This window comes from Simochromis diagramma, unplaced genomic scaffold (genome assembly GCF_900408965.1).
Source record: "Simochromis diagramma unplaced genomic scaffold, fSimDia1.1 OVJJ01000618.1, whole genome shotgun sequence".
Taxonomy (NCBI): Eukaryota; Metazoa; Chordata; class Actinopteri; order Cichliformes; family Cichlidae; genus Simochromis; species Simochromis diagramma.
In genome coordinates this window covers 5,741,691-5,762,278 of record NW_024387423.1, presented here as the reverse complement: position 1 = coordinate 5,762,278, position 20,588 = coordinate 5,741,691, and the positions used below count along the sequence as shown (strand labels likewise).

The window sequence follows — 20,588 nt, the reverse complement described above, 5'->3', positions numbered from 1 at the left end:
TTTGCCATTAAAGAATATGAACATGTGTGATATTGATGATCTGTGATGAATTACATTTCAGTTGAAATTAAAAGATCTCTTTTTTTATCTCGCTGTACTTTTTCTTGCCTCATCCCTCCCTTTTTCCCTTTTTTTTAGAGGTCTGTTGAGAGCTATGTTGATAAGAGGATGGGGACCACTTATGGACCGCCTGCTGGGAAGAAAATGTCAATTTTTATAGATGACATCAACATGCCTGTCATCAATGAGTGGGGAGACCAGGTCATTATAACATTTCTACTGGTATTTTTTCATTCATAATACTGGTTAATGATAAATAAATGAAAAACAAAACTTTTCTTGATTTAAGCTTCTTGCTTTCAATCACAGGTGACTAATGAGATTGTCAGGCAGCTGATGGAACAGAATGGTTTCTTCAATCTGGAAAAACCGGGAGAGTTCACAAATATTGTGGATGTTCAGTTCCTGGCAGCAATGATTCATCCTGGAGGGGGCCGTAATGACATACCACAGAGACTGAAAAGGCAGTTCTCAATCTTTAACTGCACGCTGCCCTCCAATGCTTCGATAGACAAGATATTTGGTGGGTAAAACACTGCAAGAAGTCATTTTTCTGCAGTCATTTATATTTTTGGGATTACTTAACATTACATGTTCATACATGACAAGGTCTAAGGCATAATGTATAATGTATGTCCTGAGAGACATACATTATTTTATTTGTTCTTATTTTACCATTTCCAGACAGTTGTGTAGGTGTTGTGTGCTTGTAATATAGTTGCCAATCATATATATATCACAGCAAGTTAGAGGGATGAACTAAGTACTAATAAATGCCACCATACAGTGATTTCACGAAACACACTGTATCCTTTACTTTGGAAAAAAATATATAACTTTTCTAAACATCGACTTTATGACACAGGCGTGATCGGTGAGGGCCACTTTTGCACAGGACGTGGTTTTAGCGAGGACGTCCAGAGCACTGTACCTCGTTTGGTTTCCCTCACGCGTCGTCTCTGGCAGCTGACTAAGGTCAAGATGCTTCCGACTCCTGCAAAGTTCCACTACATCTTTAACTTGAGGGATCTCTCCAGGATCTGGCAAGGCATGCTCAGCACCAATGCTGAAGTTGTCACCTCTGTCCAGGTGAGATGGATTTTGCATGCTTAATTACCTCATTTCTAACATGACAAGTAGTTAAGAAAAACTTGAGAACATGTTGAGATTTCCACTGGAGAAACATTTTTTTTTGGTCACACATGCAGGATTTTTCCAAGGACAAATATGCATGACTGAGTAAGTGACAAACAGGGGAAGTGGCAGCAGTATGAAACTGAGTGGCAAGAGCTGTCACAGGAGGCTTGCTGAGGTCAAAAATAACTAGGTTAAAAATATCGGCTGACAGTCTGACTTCACATTAAAAATCCTAAGTCAAATAATACACTAGTAATACAGTTTTGCAGTAACTAAGCTACACCAGTGCTTTTACCTATTACCAGTCATTTCTTTTTTATTACTTATTATTATTACTTTATTCCATGTAGCTAATTACCATTGTGTCTAGCAGAAAAATAACGTAACATATATTTTCCAGACATTGATGGCACTTTGGAAACATGAGTGCAAGCGTGTGATAGCGGATCGATTCACGATGCCTGATGATGTGGAGTGGTTTGACCAGGCTCTGGCAAAGCTGGTGGAAGAACATCTTGGTGAAGAGCACAAGAATATGGTGGACTATGTAGCAGAAAGATATTTTGTTGACTTCTTGCGAGATGCCCCCGAGGCCACAGGTACTACTGAGTCTGACTATATTGAAATATATATATTTAAGAGATTTTCTCAGTTTTGTGACTTGCTTTCATGTTTTTCCTCACAGGGGAAGAACCAGAAGACTCAGACTTTGATTTGCCCAAAGTGTACGAGCCTATTGAATCATTTGAGGCTTTAAAGGACCGTCTGAACATGTTCCTAAGCCATTACAATGAAAGCATTAGGGGTACTGGCATGGATATGGTCTTCTTTCAGGATGCTATGATACATTTGGTCAAGGTACTCTAAAGAGTTTTTTGTCGTGTTTGTGCCAACCAAAATAATCTACACTTCCTAACGTTTTCATCAGTCAGGGTTTTTACATTTCAAAGTCCTCCATAAATGTTTTCAGACCACCTTAAAGCCCAAGGAATATCCTAACAGTTTTACTTCAAGGAGTATAAATTGTGGAGCGTTCACAAACATTTGCACTCAGACACAGATTCCTACTTTATCTTTTTAATGTATTCCTACTTTGCTTGCTATTTTCTTTTGTTGCCTACAACTTACTGCAAATCTAAACATGCTTATTTGACTCTAGCTCTGTGTGTATTTGTAGGTGTCGAGGATAATCCGAACACCGGGAGGTAATGCCCTGCTGGTGGGGGTTGGGGGTTCTGGCAAACAGAGCCTGACCAGATTGGCCTCGTTCATAGCTGGATACAAGATCTTCCAGATCACGCTCACACGGTAGTGTGCTGGCAAAAATTAATATTAATGTTATTAATGATGTAGGTAGCTTGGTGTAAGTTGTAAACCTCCTAAGGATTGGATTGTGGAGTGGTAGTAACACCTTTCATTGTCAGATTTCCTTTTCTGAGTAATTCCTTCACAAAACATGTCAAACTAAACTTGTTTTATAATCGTTAGATTTAGTTATAATCTAATCATTAATCATATAATCATCTATAATCAAACCATTAAACTCAGAACCTTTGTCACTGATGAGAAACATTCTGCATTATCAGCTCTCAGGCCCAGCAGCTAGTATATTCTCATTAGAGGTACAGATATCACACTAATTATATGATATCTCAGAAGCTCTGGCTTCACTAACGTACTAACTCACCATCACTAACTCGTGCTTCCAAACCTGTCAAGTAGTTTCCTCCTTCAGTCCCTACATTCATTTATTGTCACACTTTCCACCGGTTTGTTCGCCAAACAGATTTTAATGTTTCCTATTAATATTAATGAACCACATGTTTGTCCACTTAGCTTCACAGCTATCCCTGGTGAAAACAGATACCTCTATTGTGTGTCCCCTTCCTTCTTTTTCATCTGCTCTCTCTGATACACACATAAAACTGATTTTCAGATGCACATCCAGTACAGATAGTTCTCTTATTTCATGCAAACTCAATTTACTCTCTTTCTCTCCCTCTGTCTGTACAGTAACTTAGACTTTCTTGTTGCTTTAATGTACACAATTTCTTTTAAACTTTGTTATCCTAACACTATTATTCCTACTAGAGATTTTTTAAAAGCATTTATTTTGGTATATATGCTGCAGTGGATTCTTAGAAGCACACTAGACTGCATATAAAGAAGCATTTCTATCATCACAGCAGCCCTGAGTGGCTAGTAGTCATGCTGTCTGTGTCCGGGCTCTTTATCCTTATGGCTGACACAATGTTACTTTTCACTTAAGCAGCTTTTCTCCCTTGAGTGGAGAGGTTACTCTTTACCTGTATCTTGCTTAACTAGCTACATTGTTCTCAAACTGGCATTATTTTGTCCTCAAATATTATTTCTTCTTTTACAAACTGGTCAACTCATCACTTTTGCTGGGTTGAGTTGGGAACAGGTGTGTTTATTTTTAATAACCAGCAATGCGTATCTAGTCTGGCAGTCACAGCGTAACTCCCAGCCACTTAGGGCTGTTGTTATAATTTCTTATTAACTACAGGATGGAGTATCTCATCTCACTGATAACCATTAAAGAACCAGATGAAAGTAATCTGTGGTTTCTCTCTCATGTTGTTTATGCAGTTAATATCTCCAATTTGCAGCTTCTTCCATTTTCCCTCTAACTTCTTTTTCATCTGCCTCTTTATAATTCAATAAATTTGACATTCACACACTAAAGCAGGTGAACTTTCAAGCTAAGATGTGCTTCACTTTCATCGTCCAAGCCTCAAACTGGTGCGCCGACACTTTTTTTTTTTTAACCGCTCTCACCAATAAATGTAGTTTGAGCTTCAATCTCATGAGAAATTTCATGCAAATTGGCACATAAATAGATGAATTAAAGTTTTTGTGCGATCTAGTTTTCTGCTGCTGCACTTTTTGATTGCATTTAACTACGTATGGATGAGTTTTAGAAGCTGTAAAATTAGTTATTAGTGAAGAAAGGGTGTGCATATTTATTTTATGCTTTTCTTTTCCAGCTCATACAATACATCCAACCTGATGGATGACCTGAAGAGTTTGTACAGAACAGCTGGCCAGCATGGAAAAGGCATCAGCTTCATCTTTACTGACAACGAAATAAAAGACGAGTCCTTCTTGGAGTACATGAATAATGTGCTGTCATCTGGAGAGGTCAGCAGCACACACAAGGAGAAAAGATTCCAAATAATCCGTATTCATAGTAATATAATCCTCTACTTAATGTGGGTCACAGTTAAGGCTGTGAGACCAGAACAACAAGAGAATATGCAGTGTGCAGTGTTTGCAAGTTGTATAGTTTTAAATTAAATAATCAATGAGAGGTTAAGGTATCTTTAAAAAGGCATCTGGTTGTTTCTACTTCTTTTATATCATTAATAGACAGTAGTGATCCAGTGCTGTGCATGTGCATGGACTGCATTGGCTCTGTTGTTGTTTTTCAGGTGATATTACAGTATATCCTATGGTTTGTAATCAGGAGTTATAGCTTGGGGAAACAGTTACTTAGATATAAGTTGCATTCTAACTTGTTTTGAGCCACTAGTAGAGTCTTATTTGATAAGCTGCCATGTGATGTTGCTACCATGATATCCATTTCTCTTTGTGGATTTAGCTAAGTGAAGTCAACAAGATATAAGCACATGTTTCACAAGCTATATGGCCGATTTCTAACCCCAAGATATTTTAAAGGTAGTATAAAAGGTGGAATTTGGGGAGATGAATCTAATCTTCATCATCTTCTTAAATAGAAATTCATGTATGCTACACTTGACGCAGCCTAATATTGACCATGAACACTACAGCTTGCTCTGTACCAGTCCAACTTAGTGTGTCACTATTAACTTCAACACAGTGTTTGAAAGTAACTGGCATAGCCTGCACTAAACTGTACCAAACTGCCTAGTGCAGTATTTTCATGGAACTTTTGAATAATATAAAGGAGAATACTTCAGTTTGTTTTGCAAGATGTTTCACCAAAAACACAAGTCAGCAACTCATCATGTCTGATTTAAAAACTCTAAAATGAATTTTGGGGCAAAATGCGCAGACATAGTTTGTGTGTTTTCTGATGTTTGTTGAATTATGTGAAAAGTTACTCGAAATTACCCACCTTTATTTAAAAAAAAAAAAAGACAAAATAAAACAGAACGAGTTACTCTATTTATTCAAACTCCTGTTCTGCTAAAGTACAGCCTCTAGCTAGCGCTAGTAACTTTAATAATATCAGCACCATAAAGCCATCACAGGGTCAAGAATGAAATATGGAATGTGCTGAGAGCTTAAGCAGACTTAAAAATGTAATTATTCTTATTATGTACTGAGCCGTATCATGCCGTCACTGGAAGCGACACCAATATGCATTCTGTTAAATTTAATTGCTCATTAGCTGAAGGTGCTGAAATGGCCTTTTAGATCATTCTGGGCCACTTCAGTCTCTGTTCATAAGGCATTCAAAATGTTATCCATACCTTTTATTTCCTGTCTTTATTATACAGGTTTACCTTAGTTATATATTCTCTATAATGTTTTTTTTCCAAAGCTACTCTTGCTTTTCTAGATGGGTTTGGACAAAGACTGACTGACTTTTCTGCTAAATGGCTGAAATTCCTCAACACTTAATGCAAGTTTTGTGTTCATCCCCTAAAATTATATCATAAAGTCTGAAATTTAAGCCTGCCATAAAACTTTAACTGTTTATAAAACTGTTTACAGAGCTCAGTTAGTGTTGGTGTTGAAAAATATATGGTTCCAAGTTTAAGTAAGAGGTTGGAGTCTCATTGTCTGATAGTCCATCTGAATGACTCATACTGATATTTTATATTAGATAACGTTACTGTAATTGGTCTGTAAGGCGCTACAGTACAGAAAGCTACTTGGTGCTTCCTTAAGCAAGTTTTCAATCCATTGGTGTCTTTGTTCTGCAGCTTTTCTTTGCATGCTTTACAAACTTAATGTTTTATATTGCATGCATTTTATATTTACATTTTTGTAATTTGCCTTTGAATTGCTTTATAGTTACTGGAGAGGTGGACTTAGAGGTGGTGTTTATTAGAAAACTGTACAATTCATGAATTCTTTGGCACAACTATGATTGTCTGATTTACATATTATCTTTTTATGAAAGCACTGGCACCAGCTGTTTAACAGTCACACATAGTTTTGGAAAACCTACACACTGTTGTACTCGCTCAGATAGCTGTGTATATTCACTTCAAGTCAGCTTAATTTAGTTTTGTTTAAAAATCATCAGTTTACAACACAAGTCTACTCAAAGTGCTTCAAATTGTGAGGTCAAACCCTTAAAATATTAAAGAGAATCCCAATAGTCCTCAACAAGCAATTACTTGGTGACATTAGGGAGAAAGGACTCTATTTTAACATGAAAAACCTTTGAGGCCTGTGTGAGAAGATAAGGAAAAGAGCAGGATAAAGAAGCATGTTAGAAGACAACATTTTGTTTTAGCACTGCATTCCTCTTTGAGTGCAGTAAACATTTCATGAATGCAATCTTAAAAGAGCACGAGTCGTATCAGTTCAGTGCAATTTTAAAAGTGTATTTTCTTCACCATTATGACCGAGTTGCAGTTATTTTCTCTTTGATATTTGTAATGAAATGAAACTATAATGGACAATCACATACAAGTACACCTCTGTGTACTACAGCATTCTTCATTACATCTGCTGAAAGACTCTTTCTCCACTCCCAGAATTTTGTTTTCATCTTTGTCCTGCCCTTTGATTTTTTCCCCGCTAGTTCTTATGCACATTTCTTACTGTCGTCTCTCTACTCGATGGTTATATTTTCTCTTCCCTTTCCTTCTCATCTTTTCTCCTCCTCTCCATGTTTGTTTACACAGTTGGGAGGGGTTGTATGAATTTTTGCCACCACAGGATATTTAGACAACTTTCAAAGCCCTTATTTTGAACTCCGTATGTTTACATTTTGTTATTCGGGAAGTCACTTAATAAAAGAGGTCAGAAGTCAGATCAATTCATGTGACAAGTATTAAGCTTCCAGTGAGGTTTACCAGCACTCACCAAGCTGAAGCTCTTACACTGTTCGAAGTCAGTGGATATCATTGGATTTGACATTTAACACTATGGGAACACCATGATAAGAGCCATGCAGGCGCTTTTCCCCTGTTAGTTTCCCACTTGTTTTCCCTTCTTTCAATTATTTATTTTCCCATCTTTTTGTCTTCTTTTCTTCACATTTTCAACCGGCACTTCCTCTTTTCTAATCTCGTGTATGTAAACGTGTCTGCGTGTTCTATTTCGCTGTCTGCCTGATAATAGTATTATTGTTTCCTTTCCTCCTCATCTTTGGCCTTTCGCCCCTGCTCCCATGTCACCTTTTCTTCTGCCTCCATGGCTTGATAACAGTTTAAGCAGCAGCTGCATTACCAGGTGGGGTAAATTTAAGTGGTGACCTGGGTAGAACAATATTGTTGTTGTTTTTTTATTGTTTGTGTGTAGGTGAGAGGTTTGTAGGTTATGTTTGTGTTTGGTTGTAGGAGGGAGTTTGTGTTGCAGTAGTATTAGGATGTTTGTGTGTGAGAGAAAGTGACAGAGATGAGAAACAAAAAGGAAAAGCAAGCTGTTAGTGTGATATTGTTGTTTTTGTGAGAGTAACAGATGGTTAGGGACACTTACCACAACACCACATAGTCCCCCAAGACACTGTTTCACTTTCTTAAATCTGAGTTACATGTTCTCTCTGATGGAAACTGGGGATTTGGAGAAATGACTCAGCTTAAAACATTTAAACAGTGAATCTCGTACCTTCATCCACTTGGTTAAACTTGTACCCACCCAGCAAGCTGTTTTAAAACTCACCATTTCAAGATTTTTTGCCAGCAGTCACATACATTTAGCTCATCAGCCAACCAATATACACTTCTACTGAAATTGCTAAGGAAAGAGGTTGAGGTAAGAAGAAGTGACAACTATTATGAAGTGTGAGGAAGAAGAAGATCCAATTAAAATAATGTTAAAAAATGGTCGATAAAACACAGTATTGTGTAGGGAAATACATGAATGTTTCTAACATTCATGTCTTTGGACTGTGGGAGGAAGCCAACGTATTTGAAGAGAACGTCCAAGGTTTGCACCCACAGCCTTCCTGTGAGGTGACAGTGCTAATCACTGCATTTAAAAGCTGCAACTGCTAGATCTCTGTATGGGAAATCTTTGATCAGATCAGACTGAAAAATTACTCTGTAAAAGATTTGGTTGGCACTATTATCGGAGTAGAAATGTTTGAGCTTTAAAATACACAGCAGTACAGGTACATGGATTGTGGCGGGGTGTGGCTTGGGAATGGCTGCAGGGGAGGATGAGACACATCGGAGCTCCATCAGCTCATCACACCCCCCTGTTAATAAAAGTATGCCGGGACCTGGCAGTTGTTGGACGCAGCTAAAAAACGCTGCGGCCATGAGTTGCAAGAGACGACAGCCGAAATTAAGAAAAGTGTTAAACGAGCGAACTATGGTTAGGTCCGTCAGTATTGTGATATCAGAGACATAACTGCATGTTTCTGCCTTCAGGTGTCCAACTTGTTTGCCCGTGACGAAATAGATGATATCCTCAATGATCTCATCCCTGTCATGAAGCGAGAGTTTCCCCGGCGACCTCCAACCAACGGAAACCTGTACGATTACTTCATGTCACGAGTTCGACATAATCTCCACGTCATTCTGTGCTTTTCCCCTGTTGGGGAGAAGTTCCGGAACCGAGCGTTGAAGTTTCCGGCGCTGATCTCTGGTTGCACCATGGACTGGTTCAGCCGCTGGCCCAAAGATGCACTGGTTGCAGGTATTTTTAACACACAGTTTTATTTTCACAAATGTGACCTGTCTGGTGCTCGCATTTCTTTTCAAAAATGTATGTTATACTCTGTTTATTTCAAAGTGGATGCTATTATATGAATACAAGATATCGACTTTCTTTGCGCTCTCTGAGGTTTTTCTTCAGTTAATAATGTCCTGTCTCGTTTCTTCCTGTCCTTCAGTTTCAGAGCACTTCCTGTCTGTTTATGACATAGACTGCTCAGCCCAGGTTAAATGTGAGGTAGTTCAGTGCATGGGCTCCTTCCAGGATGGTGTAGCAGAGAAATGTGTGGACTACTTCCAGAGGTACAGTATATATATATATATATATATATATATATATATATATATATATATATATATATATATATATATATATATATATATATATGTATAGATATAGATATAGATATATAGATGTGTGTGTGTGTTTGAAGATTATATGCATATATGTGAAGATTATTTTATGTGTGTCTGCAACACATGATGATTGTCATAATATTTAGCATGTTGCAGTATTAATGTTACCCAATTTGTTTGAATCTAGATACCGACGCTCCACCCATGTCACACCCAAGTCTTATTTGTCCTTCATTCAAGGCTATAAAACCATCTATAAAGAAAAGAGGTCTGAAGTTCAGACTTTGGCCAACAGGTAAATTATTCAAAATGAGTTCAACAATGTTGTGCAAATGATAACATATGCAAGTTGTGTTGCCATTTAAGCAAACAGAAACCCAGATAGTAGACAGACAGTACACAGAAGCAACAAGTTTGCTGTAATCATATTTGACTTGATCAACTGTATTCAAAATTTCTCCTCTTCAGGATGAATACTGGTCTCCAAAAGCTGAAGGAGGCATCGGTGTCAGTGGCAGCTCTCAGCAAAGAACTGGAGGTGAAAGAGAAGGAGCTACAGATTGCCAATGACAAGGCTGATATGGTACGTTTGTAGGCAGGGAGGGGATTTTTATTTGTACGTGTGTGGGTTTAAGGTTCAAAAAGCATACAGAATGCTTCAGCTGGCTTTTTAGTTGCATTTTTATTAAAATAGCAACACGGTCTATGAACTAATCAACAGAATTGAATGGATACATGCTAGTTTGTATTAGACACTAATATAAAGTTTCATGCATTAATAAGAAAGTGAACACAGAATGAAGAGATGAAGTGTTTATTATGTCCGTTGCTGGGAATCAGGCTTTCCAGTGATTGTTTGGGGAATATTGTATTGTTGCGTAAAATTACCCTCCTGCAGTGAGTGAAATAAGAGAAACTGATGTTTAATGGGACGAATGTGTATTTTTTACAGTCATGCTTCAGCATAAGTGAAGCAGTTTAAGCCGTCTCTTTTTTTTTCTCCATTCGTGAACACTCACTCTTGTTATACAGAGACCTCTATATCAGGTAGAGCCTCTTCAGTGTTACAAATGCTCAGATCTGCCATCTCCCATTGGATTGAGCATTCTGTTTTCTACTTAACCACACTTACGATCTTTTCTCAGCTGAGAATGTCTCCCAGCTTCAAATCATTTCTCTGTCACTTATAATGTGAATTTGTTTTCTTGTGCAGGTGTTGAAGGAGGTGACAGTAAAAGCCCAGGCAGCAGAGCGAGTGAAGGTAGAGGTACAAAAGGTGAAGGACAAGGCGCAGGCCATTGTGGACAGCATTTCAGCTGACAAGGCCATCGCTGAGGAGAAACTCGAAGCTGCCCGGCCAGCTCTCGAGGAGGCAGAGGCTGCGCTGCAGGTATGGGATGTTGAAACAGCAATGTTGAATAGGCTTCCCTCCAGACTTAATTTTCTCAGGTGGACATATCTACGTTCAGACGTCTTTTTTTTGTTTGTTTTGTTTTAAATCACTCAGAGCCTATAGCCATGGTAGAGATTCGCAACATGCTACACGAACCATTTCAGTTTAAATGTTAAACCTGAGTATTTTTTTGAGTATCACATTGGCGGTAATGTGTGTGTGTGTGTGTGTGTGTGTGTGTGTGTGTGTGTGTGTGTGTGTGTGTGTGTGTGTGTGTTGGACCGGGGGGTGTACTATAGGATAATTAGTTTTGCAGGTAGTTGATCATAAATCACTTAACGAGACAAATTAAAATGATCTGAAGATTACAAAATGTGCTGGAAAAATGATTGCAATTAATCATTCAACAGCAACGTGACATCGTTGTCTGAACTGGCTTTCATGAGCCAAATGTCACCCTAATGTTAGTGCCAGTGAAAAAAGGCGAGAGATCACCAGAGTCATCAAAGTTCATCTTGTAGACACCATGAGTCTTGTAGCTATTAGATTATTTCACTCATAAGCAGAGTTCTTCCTGCGTCACAGCTTTAGGGGGGTGAATGTAAGCATGTTTGATCCAGTAAAGCAAAGCATATTTGCTTTTGCCTTCATGATCTAACCCTACAATATAACTTGAATATTTAACCCCTTAGCAGTCCTACAAATTTTGCCTAAAAGGGTTAGGAGTCGGACGTACCGTGGGCGGTACGTCCGACTGCTAAGGGGTTAAAAAAGTGAGGGCAGTCTTTTTGTGCTTTAATGTGTGACTTACATTTACCCAATTAAGATTTCTCCTGCTCTTTTACTATGTATTGCTTCAGGGTGCCACTTAAAGCCCTCTGTGACTTAATGTGTGAAGCTGTATGAATGTTTCTGCCTGCAGCTTTACTGTCCTGGTGTGTCTATACTTAGTATGGTCGTCTGGTGCCTCTAGCTGCATTGTAATTAAAGCTGTCCTCCTGGGTAGATGGTTGCATGCAGATCTCCTGTGGCAATTCCCTCATTAAAAAAATGTTATCGTGCAACTGCATATAGAAACCTCGGCTTTCTAAACAGACAACCCAAGACACTTCCTAATGTTGCTGGTGTTCTGCAGTATAGCGAGATTAAAGTAAAAGATATTTTCTAACTTATTCAAGAACATCAGTTTTAGTGGCAGAGGAGTTGAAGGAATTCATGTTTCCTTTCTTCAGGCTTTTCATACCACACTGTCACATTAAAATATTCACAGACTGGTTCTGTTTCGTGATTAATTTGGATATTCACCCAGCCTTTAAAAGGACCGAGTTTGTGTGTGTGCAAACTCAAGGTAACAGTACCATTCTATAACATTTCCTTGTCATACAAAAGGAGCTGATTTGCTAATAGTTACAGTGGATTAATGATGACAGTAAAGCATAAAATGGTTTAGTTTTTGTAGTTCTTGCTGAACTGGAGTGATGATTTTATTTTGTAACAATGGGCTTAGTGAGAGATTTTCATAAGAAGCTGTAGGAGAATAGAGGATATAGGCTAGTGAAAGTAGAAGTACATGATAACCCAGACTGTCTGGTGGCTGACACTCTAGTGGGAGATTCAGGCTTGCACTGAGTGGAAATGGAGCAAGGAGGAGAGAACAGAAATGGGAAGTGCAAAACAAGAAAAGATAAGAAGAGAGTAAAGCAGCCGAACAGTTCTCACAGGAACATTTTCTTTACTGGTCTGCTGTCTCTTGTTTTAATCAGTCCCTGGAGGAAATCCTGTGTCACCCTCTCCTGAACTCCTCTCATTCTGCCACAGTTTATACTTACAGTCGTCGTGTTGTTTCCCTCTGCACACCTCCTCTGCTTTTATATTCTGAAACTGGAGAATTAGGTATAATCCTCATTAATGTATCTGTCTCTTCTTTGAACACGGTAATGAGAAACAAATGATTTATCCTTTGTTCTCGTCATAGTAACGCGCTGCTCTAATCGTCTCCTAACATGCTCTGCGTTTGTCCAGTTTGTTGGCGTCAAATCCTTACTCGACTTACTTGTCACACATTTCCAGCTCTCCCATCGGGGTCATGCCATACAGTAAATGACTGTTCTAAATTCTCCCACTCTCCGTTTGTCCTCTTTGCCCACATAGACAATTAAACCGTCGGATATTGCCACAGTACGGACACTCGGTCGCCCCCCTCACCTCATCATGCGGATCATGGACTGCGTGCTGCTGCTCTTCCAGAGGAAGGTCAACCCTGTGAAAGTTGACCCAGAGAAGAACTGCAACACTCCTTCATGGCAGGAGTCATTAAAACTCATGACTGCTGGAAACTTCCTGGGCAGTCTGCAGGTGCAGTAACATTTATTTAATTTGTATATAGTTAAGACTGAAGTGCTCATATTATCTCAACACATGATTCAGGATTTATGCTTTGTGTTATTTGCCATGTTTAACATGAATGAAAGCTACATTCTACATAATAGAAAGGACTAAACTTAGACTCTAAGAGTTTAGTCTCTGCACTTCCATAAAAGTGGTTCATGTCTTATTAAAATATTTATTTGTAAACACCTTTTATTTTAAACATAACCCATTGATGCCCTGATTTAAATAGTTTTTTTTTCATCCTGATGCAATTTTGGTCTCAATTGAGTACATGCTCTATTTTCTGTCTTTGTCCCTTTCAGTATGTATGTTTTTCATTTACTCTGGTTTTGTATAGCTTTGCATTTTCAGCATTTGTCTAAATGCACAGGCTGAAATAAGTCCCAGATTAAACCGCTGCATACTCATTCTGTTTTTTCTGCCTCTTTTCCCCTCCTGAAGCAATTCCCCAAGGACAGCATTAATAGGGAAACTGTGGAGCTCCTGCAGCCTTATTTTGAAATGCCTGACTACAACATCGAAACAGCCAAGAGGGTGTGTGGCAATGTAGCTGGCATAGCATCCTGGACCAAAGCCATGGCCTCCTTCTTTTCCATCAACAAGGAGGTCTTGCCCTTGAAGGTAAAAAACATTATTGCAGATCTAGTAGAGTGCTTCCTCAGAAAAGCAGAAAGTGAACTGAATAATCTACTATTCCACTGACTACCAATTGGCATCTGTAAGTTAAACTCACCCTTACAAATATGTATTATGAAACACCTCCTAAAATGTGTAACATTAGGGACACACACACACACTTTTTGGACTATTCTCCCAATCTGATGAATATGAAACATTTCATTCTGTAGAAAAACCACAAGCCACAAAGGCACAAAAAGGCACATTCCCACACTGCAGCAGCAATAATTTGCTGATGGTAGAAGTTTGAAGTGCAGCAAAATTCAGAAGTATTTATCCACTGATTATAAACATTGGGTGCATCTCAGATTTTCAAGGCTTACGTTTTTAATCTTGTGATACAAGCCTGAAAATGGATTTCCTCAGACTCCTTGTGCTCAAAGACTGCTGGGTGAGAGTGAGTGAGAGAGTGCTGGGTGGGGCAAAATCATACTAATCAGTATCTGAGAATTTAGGTTATCCTATAATGTAGGATTTACTGTGTGTGAGAAAATATAAAAATACTTCTTTTAAGATCATGACATCCTCGCTTTTATTCAATACAGTGAAACATCTTGTTGATAATCTGGCATGAGCTGAAAATAAAAAGATTACATTTTAGACACTCTCCATGCTTTCTACAACTGAAGGGAAGTGCTTTTTTGTATTACATCCAAGAGACTGATATAATCTATTTTTCCTTATTTATGCAGCAGGCTGCACTATTTATTCGCTTTATGTCACTGGAATCCCTGTGAATTATTTAATTAATAATTATGAATTATTAAATCCACACACCCAGATCTGATATCTGCAGAAAATATGTGCAAAGTCTTGATTATTACTGCACAGCATCACAAGTTGTGTAAGCTAAAAGCTTACCAGCTGAGCCTTCTCTCACCTCCATGCTTACCCCAGAGATAAAATACAAACATACTAAATCTTTATTTTTGTCTTTTTTTGTGTGTGCCATTTTTGACAACTAAATGGATCAGCAAATTCAGCCACTAAAGGCAAAGTAAAGTGTTTAACAAAAAGAAAAACGGTGTATTGCATCCATGATTGACCTTTAAATCAAACATTTTCTTGATCTGTGGCTGTTTTGGGGGGAAAAGGACTTATGACTTATAGAGCTAACATTTTCAATGTTAGAACGTTTCTAAAGTGTTAATATTCAGCCTTACCTTATTCAGCAGTTAATTCTTCCAAAACAAAAAATTATTTGGTCAAAAAAATATAGAAATTTAGAAAATATGTTTAGAGATAATGTAGTCTAAACACGATGGAAAAGTGGATATAAAGATGCCAGACAGTGTCAATGACCGCTTTCTAACCAGAAGCAACTGAACTTTACTTCAACTAATTTCTCTTTTACTTATCATTTTTTAAAGGGACAAACTTACTTAACTAGTCACCCTCTAAACTGAGTGTCTCTAGTTGGATGAGTGTGCCGAGCTTGGTCAACGGAAGAGGTTACAGAATCATGAGAAGCACTACACAGAGTTGCTTGCAGAAGCTTGTTAGCTACAAACAATACAAAACTAGCTAACAAGCAACCTTTAGTTCATGCAATCAGGAAACACAGCATGGCACGTTGTTCACACTGTGCTGAATAGCAAAGTGGCAGCTCTTTTAAAGCTGCTGCTGTGATTAGTGCTGTATTCCAGTTGAACCACTGCACCGGGGCAACTGTCCAGTCATTCGTGAGAGAACGCAGAGCAGGCCAGGAGGCAGGATGAGAGACAAGTCCAGGCACCAATCATTAACAGGGGCTTGCACATGCTAATAAGCATACAAAACAGACAGGGCTAATCACGCCAGATGAAGGAGCGAAGTGACCCATGGCTGTAACATGTGCTTTCACCAAGACAAAAGGCAAAATTCTTCTGAAGAATCACCCACTCGGTTAACTACAAGTAAATACAAGCTGCTGTGAATGTCTGATGGGTCATAGTCATTTAAAGGCATTTACAGTGTACATTTATGCTTTTGGAAATGTTGCCTGATGATGACATCTGTTGCTGTCCCCCTTGTTAGTTCTCATTCAACACCTCTCTCTTTTCTATTCTTTTCGCTCTAGCCACCAATTTCTTTTTCCTCCTTTCCACTTTGTTTCCCTAATCCCCCTCCAAACACACTCACACACAGCTACATATATACACATCCCTCGGCGCTGTTGTTTTATTTTGACCTTTTGTGGAGCACAGCCTACAAAACAGATTTTCTGGTTTCGAGCCCAGTGGTGTTTTCCCTTTAAGCTGGATACAGAGATACAGTCGAATGGACAGACATGCAGAAAGATGAGAAGGGATGTTCCCCTCAGATGTCAATTAATATTAAATAGCTATGTTTTTTCCTTATCCCACACCAAGCACACTCTCAAGTTTTCTCCAAAGCTTTTGAGCTTCAGTGTTTTCTCTTCAACCCTAGCTCTATACACAAACTATCTTTTTGCTTACTTCTGTCATCTTCAAACTCTTTCTTTCAGTGTTTATGTCCATTCTTCTAAAATATCTTACTAACCATTTTCAGACATTTCTGCCTCTATTAGATAGCACACTGGTAATTGAGGCCATGGGTTAGAGTTGAACGCTGGCTGCTGCATTTAATCTTTGTGGGTTGCGCATGCTGTGAGCTAAACTGGCACCCCACTAACCATTTAACTATTTAATGACTTTTTCTCTGTTTTTTACCTGAAGCTTTTAATGTGCAAAAAACAAAGCAAACAAACAAACAAACAAACCATCACAGCTCTTCTCCCCCCCCCACACACACACACTCTTTCATTGTTTTTCTCTGTCTTTTTTAGGCTAACTTGGCCGTGCAGGAGAATCGTCTGACCATAGCTAATGCGGACCTTCAGAAAGCTCAGGCTGAGCTAGACGCCAAGCAGGCAGAGCTTGATGTGGTACAGGGGGAATATGAGAAAGCAATGATGGAGAAACAGGTCAGCAACTTCATCAAAACACAACTGTAATTTAGTTCAGTACACAAAACCTGTGTGTTGCTCCTGATATAGGAATTTAATACCTTTAGCTTTTATTTGAAAGTGCAACAATTACTATAGGGGATAAACTGTGTTTATTATTTGTTACATGTTTTTTCCTACATTCTTCAAGAAAGCAAAATGTTTTTTGAGAATATCAATGTGCCACTGATGTAATAACAATATTATTATAAACTGCAGTATGTACAGTATGACAAATGTACCATAAGATCTGTGACAGCCTGGCTAAAAGGAAAAAAAGGACTGAACCTTAGTTACTGAAGTGACTGAGTAACACCGGTTAATCCTCTGTGGAGGTCTGTGAGAGCATCTGGTCTGTGTTTTCCCATGTTCAGTACACTTTGTGACGTGAAATGTAACATCTTAATGGAACAGCAAGTGAATCAAGACTCCCTGATTAAGAGACCAGGACGGGAACAGGTTATAATGTCATGATTAAGATGCAGAGACTGTTCATCTTCCAGGGCTAAAAGTGAGACTGAAAGGCTCGTTGCAAAGGCATTTGGTGTTGATGATGGACAGGAGTGGCTCCAAGTGAAGACCAAAGTCTCGATGTAAAACAGAAAGCAAGCTTTATTAGGAATGCAGTCGAAGTCCATAACTAAACAATAAAAGGCAAAAAACAGAAAAAGAACTGGAAATCTCGATGGCTCTTTGGATGAAGCCTGGGAACACTAGGCTCATGGGAAGGAAACAGACATGCTTAAAAATATCATAGCTCAGTCATTAAGATACTGATGATCTAAACAGAATCTGATGGACTGTAATCAAGTGTTTAATTCAGTTATGTTTAAAAGGCAAGTTAGATTTGCAGCATAATTTACCATGGTGATATAACTCGGTAAGAAGTAAACCACCTTCATAATACAAAAAACTCAGGGTTAGCCCTGAAAGTACCAGGATAAGATGAAATTCTGCTTCATAGCACAGGCCACATGCCTTTTTCAATATTTCCCCTTTATAAAGTGGTAAAATATATTTTTTAAAAATGAGTCCTGGAAAGCAAAAGAAGACAGATAAAGTGAAGATAACATTAACAACAATAGCTTGGGCAATACAAGCTTCCCAGGACGTGTTAATCTGTCTGCATTTGTGTGCTTTATTTGTAATCACAGATTTAACACCCAGCATTTTCTTTATTTTGCCCAAGTCACTGTGTTCCTGACACATCACACAACTTCTTCTCTCCTGTGACCTGTTGGAACAGCACCACCTCTCCTTTATAGTCCTCTTGATTTACAGAAGAAGCCCTCGGTTTTTCTCTCCTGCTTAACAAAGCACACACTTCAGCAGTGTGGAAGGGCACTGTGTCCCTCTCTGTCAAGCAAAAAAACCTAAAGTGTGGCTTGCGCATGCAGTGAGGGGCAGCTCGCTGGTGAGCAGCTGAGGGAAGAGGCAAATATTCTTAGATTCATGCGTACTAAGTTAGATAATGATGGCGGGTATGTAATTCTGATGAACAGAGATGAGCTTTTAGGGGTTTAATCCACGAACGTGCAGATGGTGGAATAAGACTTGGATAGAGGCAGACACACTTGGACAGACACACAAGGCTAAATAGACACATCAACCTACTGACCTGTTTGTGGGCCCCTTTCCCATCAGACGCTGCTGGAGGATGCTGAGCGCTGCAGACACAAGATGCAGACAGCGTCCAGTCTCATCAGCGGTCTCGCTGGCGAGAAGGAGAGATGGACGGAACAGAGCAAAGAGTTTGCTGTCCAAACCAAACGGCTCGTGGGTGGGTTTCACAGCAGGTTTCAAAAACACAGAGTTAGCCTCTGCAACATAATAACAAATATCTATCACAATAATATAAAGTTCTTTGTATGATATGGGAAATGTTCTGTGGATGAATAATGTGCAGTGAAGTGAAAAATCTCTGTCTGATGATGCAGTTATACTTGGAGTTATAACCTTAATCTGTCATGTCGTTATTGTATGCTAATGTTTTTAATTTATCAGCGGGATGGTCGTGATGCTACTGTTTGACATGGAATTTCTTGCACTTTTAAAATTACCCCACTAATATTTAGGCATGTTCTCATTTCAGTGCATAGGCAGTGCCACATCTGATTAATATGTAACTGATACACTGATGTGTACTGATAAGTATGTACACGTAACAACGCTTGTTCCTGTTCCAGGTGATGTTCTTCTGGCCACAGCTTTTCTTTCTTACTCAGGACCTTTCAATCAGGAGTTTCGTAACCTTCTGCTAAACGACTGGCAGCGAGAGCTGAAGCAACGTTACATCCCGTTTGGTAACAACCTCAATCTGACTGAACTGCTCATTGATGCGCCCACAGTTAGTGAATGGAACCTTCAGGTCAGTGATCTATTTTGCCAACTAGAGATGTTTTTACATATTAATGCCACATGTAATGTAGCACAGCATTATATACCAGCTAGCCCAACTTCAGTAACCCTACAAGCATCACTGCTGTTTAGTTTTCTGTCTTCATTTATGCTGGAAGCGATAGCAGAGCTGTATGTTTTAATTTTTTTCAGAAATCTCTCAGTCATAACATGGTATATCATGTTTAGACGGAAACTAGCGAGCTAACTTCCTGCTAACCTATAACTCTAATCTAACCTATAACTATAATCTTATAAATTCAGTTTTCATGGATGCCTGTATGTTAAACGTAATCGTTACACCTGGTAAATCAGCAACGCTGATCATTTTATTAAATGTGAAATAATTTAGACAGTTAACTCTTTGTGATGTCGCACTGTTTGTTCGACTTTGGGACCTGTCCTGAAACTGACGGAGTTTTGGACCCAGATTATTCCGCAAGGCTCTTGACTACGGTTGTCATAACGCTCTGACAATCAATCCATCAGCGGTGCAGCTTCGTAGCTTACCAAAACATATTTGTACTAAAACATGTTTTGACAGATTTTTGAGTGCTGTGTACCACATAAAATCGGCACAACCAGAATTCATACATAAGGCTCACTGTCGATTTTTGAGAAAATTAAAGGATTTTATGTGCACCTTAAAATCCTGCGGAAAATAAGGTAATTAGGTTAATTAAAAATTAACTGATAGCATCATTATTATTATTGTTGGTTGTAGTAACAGTAATGTAGTAGTTAGTAGTTGAAAGAAGTTTTGTGAATATATGGGAATCTAACTAGAATTGCTAACATTTTTGTTAGCTTAAGTTGTTTTAATGTTTGTGTAAATGTTAGTTTATGTTAACAGTCATATTTTTTTTTTACTCCTCAGCAGTAAAAAGCTGATGAGGTGTTGTTGTCAGTCTGCTGGGTCGCCAACCGGGTGGTGTGGACGCCCAGTTTGTAAATCAGATAACTTGAAAACCAGACAATTTAGGATTTTTAAACTGATACCATAGGTGCTACTAAAAGGCTGATGGGTAGCACTGGTAGCTGCTAATATCTTTTATTTATCTTTAAACGAGGATCCCAGGAAACATTGATTGCTGGACCATTTATCATTGGTGGAGATACTGTTAAGCATCAAGATTGACCCTCACCATTTATTCATGTTGTGTCTTACAGGGTTTGCCAAATGATGACCTGTCCATTCACAATGGCATTATTGTAACCAAAGCTGCCCGCTTCCCCCTCCTTATTGACCCACAGACACAGGGAAAAATCTGGATCAAGAACAAAGAAGCCAAGAATGAGCTACAGGTTTGCAAAACTATCTTCTACAATTTCGTTTCAATGTCTGAAGCATATAAAAGTTAAATGAATGCATCCATTCATCCAT

The 20,588-nt window shown here is 38.7% G+C and overlaps 1 protein-coding gene across 1 annotated transcript in view; it reads left to right on the top strand.

Moving 5' to 3' along the window:
• The window catches only part of dnah5 (dynein, axonemal, heavy chain 5), a 94,930-nt gene that overhangs the window by 36,322 nt on the left and 38,020 nt on the right, over window positions 1-20,588 (top strand). The window contains exons 53-70 of the mRNA XM_040012864.1: window positions 139-261; window positions 370-583; window positions 926-1,149; window positions 1,598-1,796; window positions 1,883-2,055; window positions 2,375-2,505; window positions 4,206-4,359; window positions 8,757-9,024; window positions 9,221-9,344; window positions 9,586-9,693; window positions 9,867-9,981; window positions 10,612-10,788; window positions 12,943-13,146; window positions 13,624-13,803; window positions 16,649-16,786; window positions 18,452-18,587; window positions 18,994-19,175; window positions 20,375-20,509. Of these exons, the coding sequence (XP_039868798.1) occupies window positions 139-261; window positions 370-583; window positions 926-1,149; window positions 1,598-1,796; window positions 1,883-2,055; window positions 2,375-2,505; window positions 4,206-4,359; window positions 8,757-9,024; window positions 9,221-9,344; window positions 9,586-9,693; window positions 9,867-9,981; window positions 10,612-10,788; window positions 12,943-13,146; window positions 13,624-13,803; window positions 16,649-16,786; window positions 18,452-18,587; window positions 18,994-19,175; window positions 20,375-20,509 (2,985 nt within the window). The remainder of the gene's footprint in view (window positions 1-138; window positions 262-369; window positions 584-925; window positions 1,150-1,597; window positions 1,797-1,882; window positions 2,056-2,374; window positions 2,506-4,205; window positions 4,360-8,756; window positions 9,025-9,220; window positions 9,345-9,585; window positions 9,694-9,866; window positions 9,982-10,611; window positions 10,789-12,942; window positions 13,147-13,623; window positions 13,804-16,648; window positions 16,787-18,451; window positions 18,588-18,993; window positions 19,176-20,374; window positions 20,510-20,588) is intronic.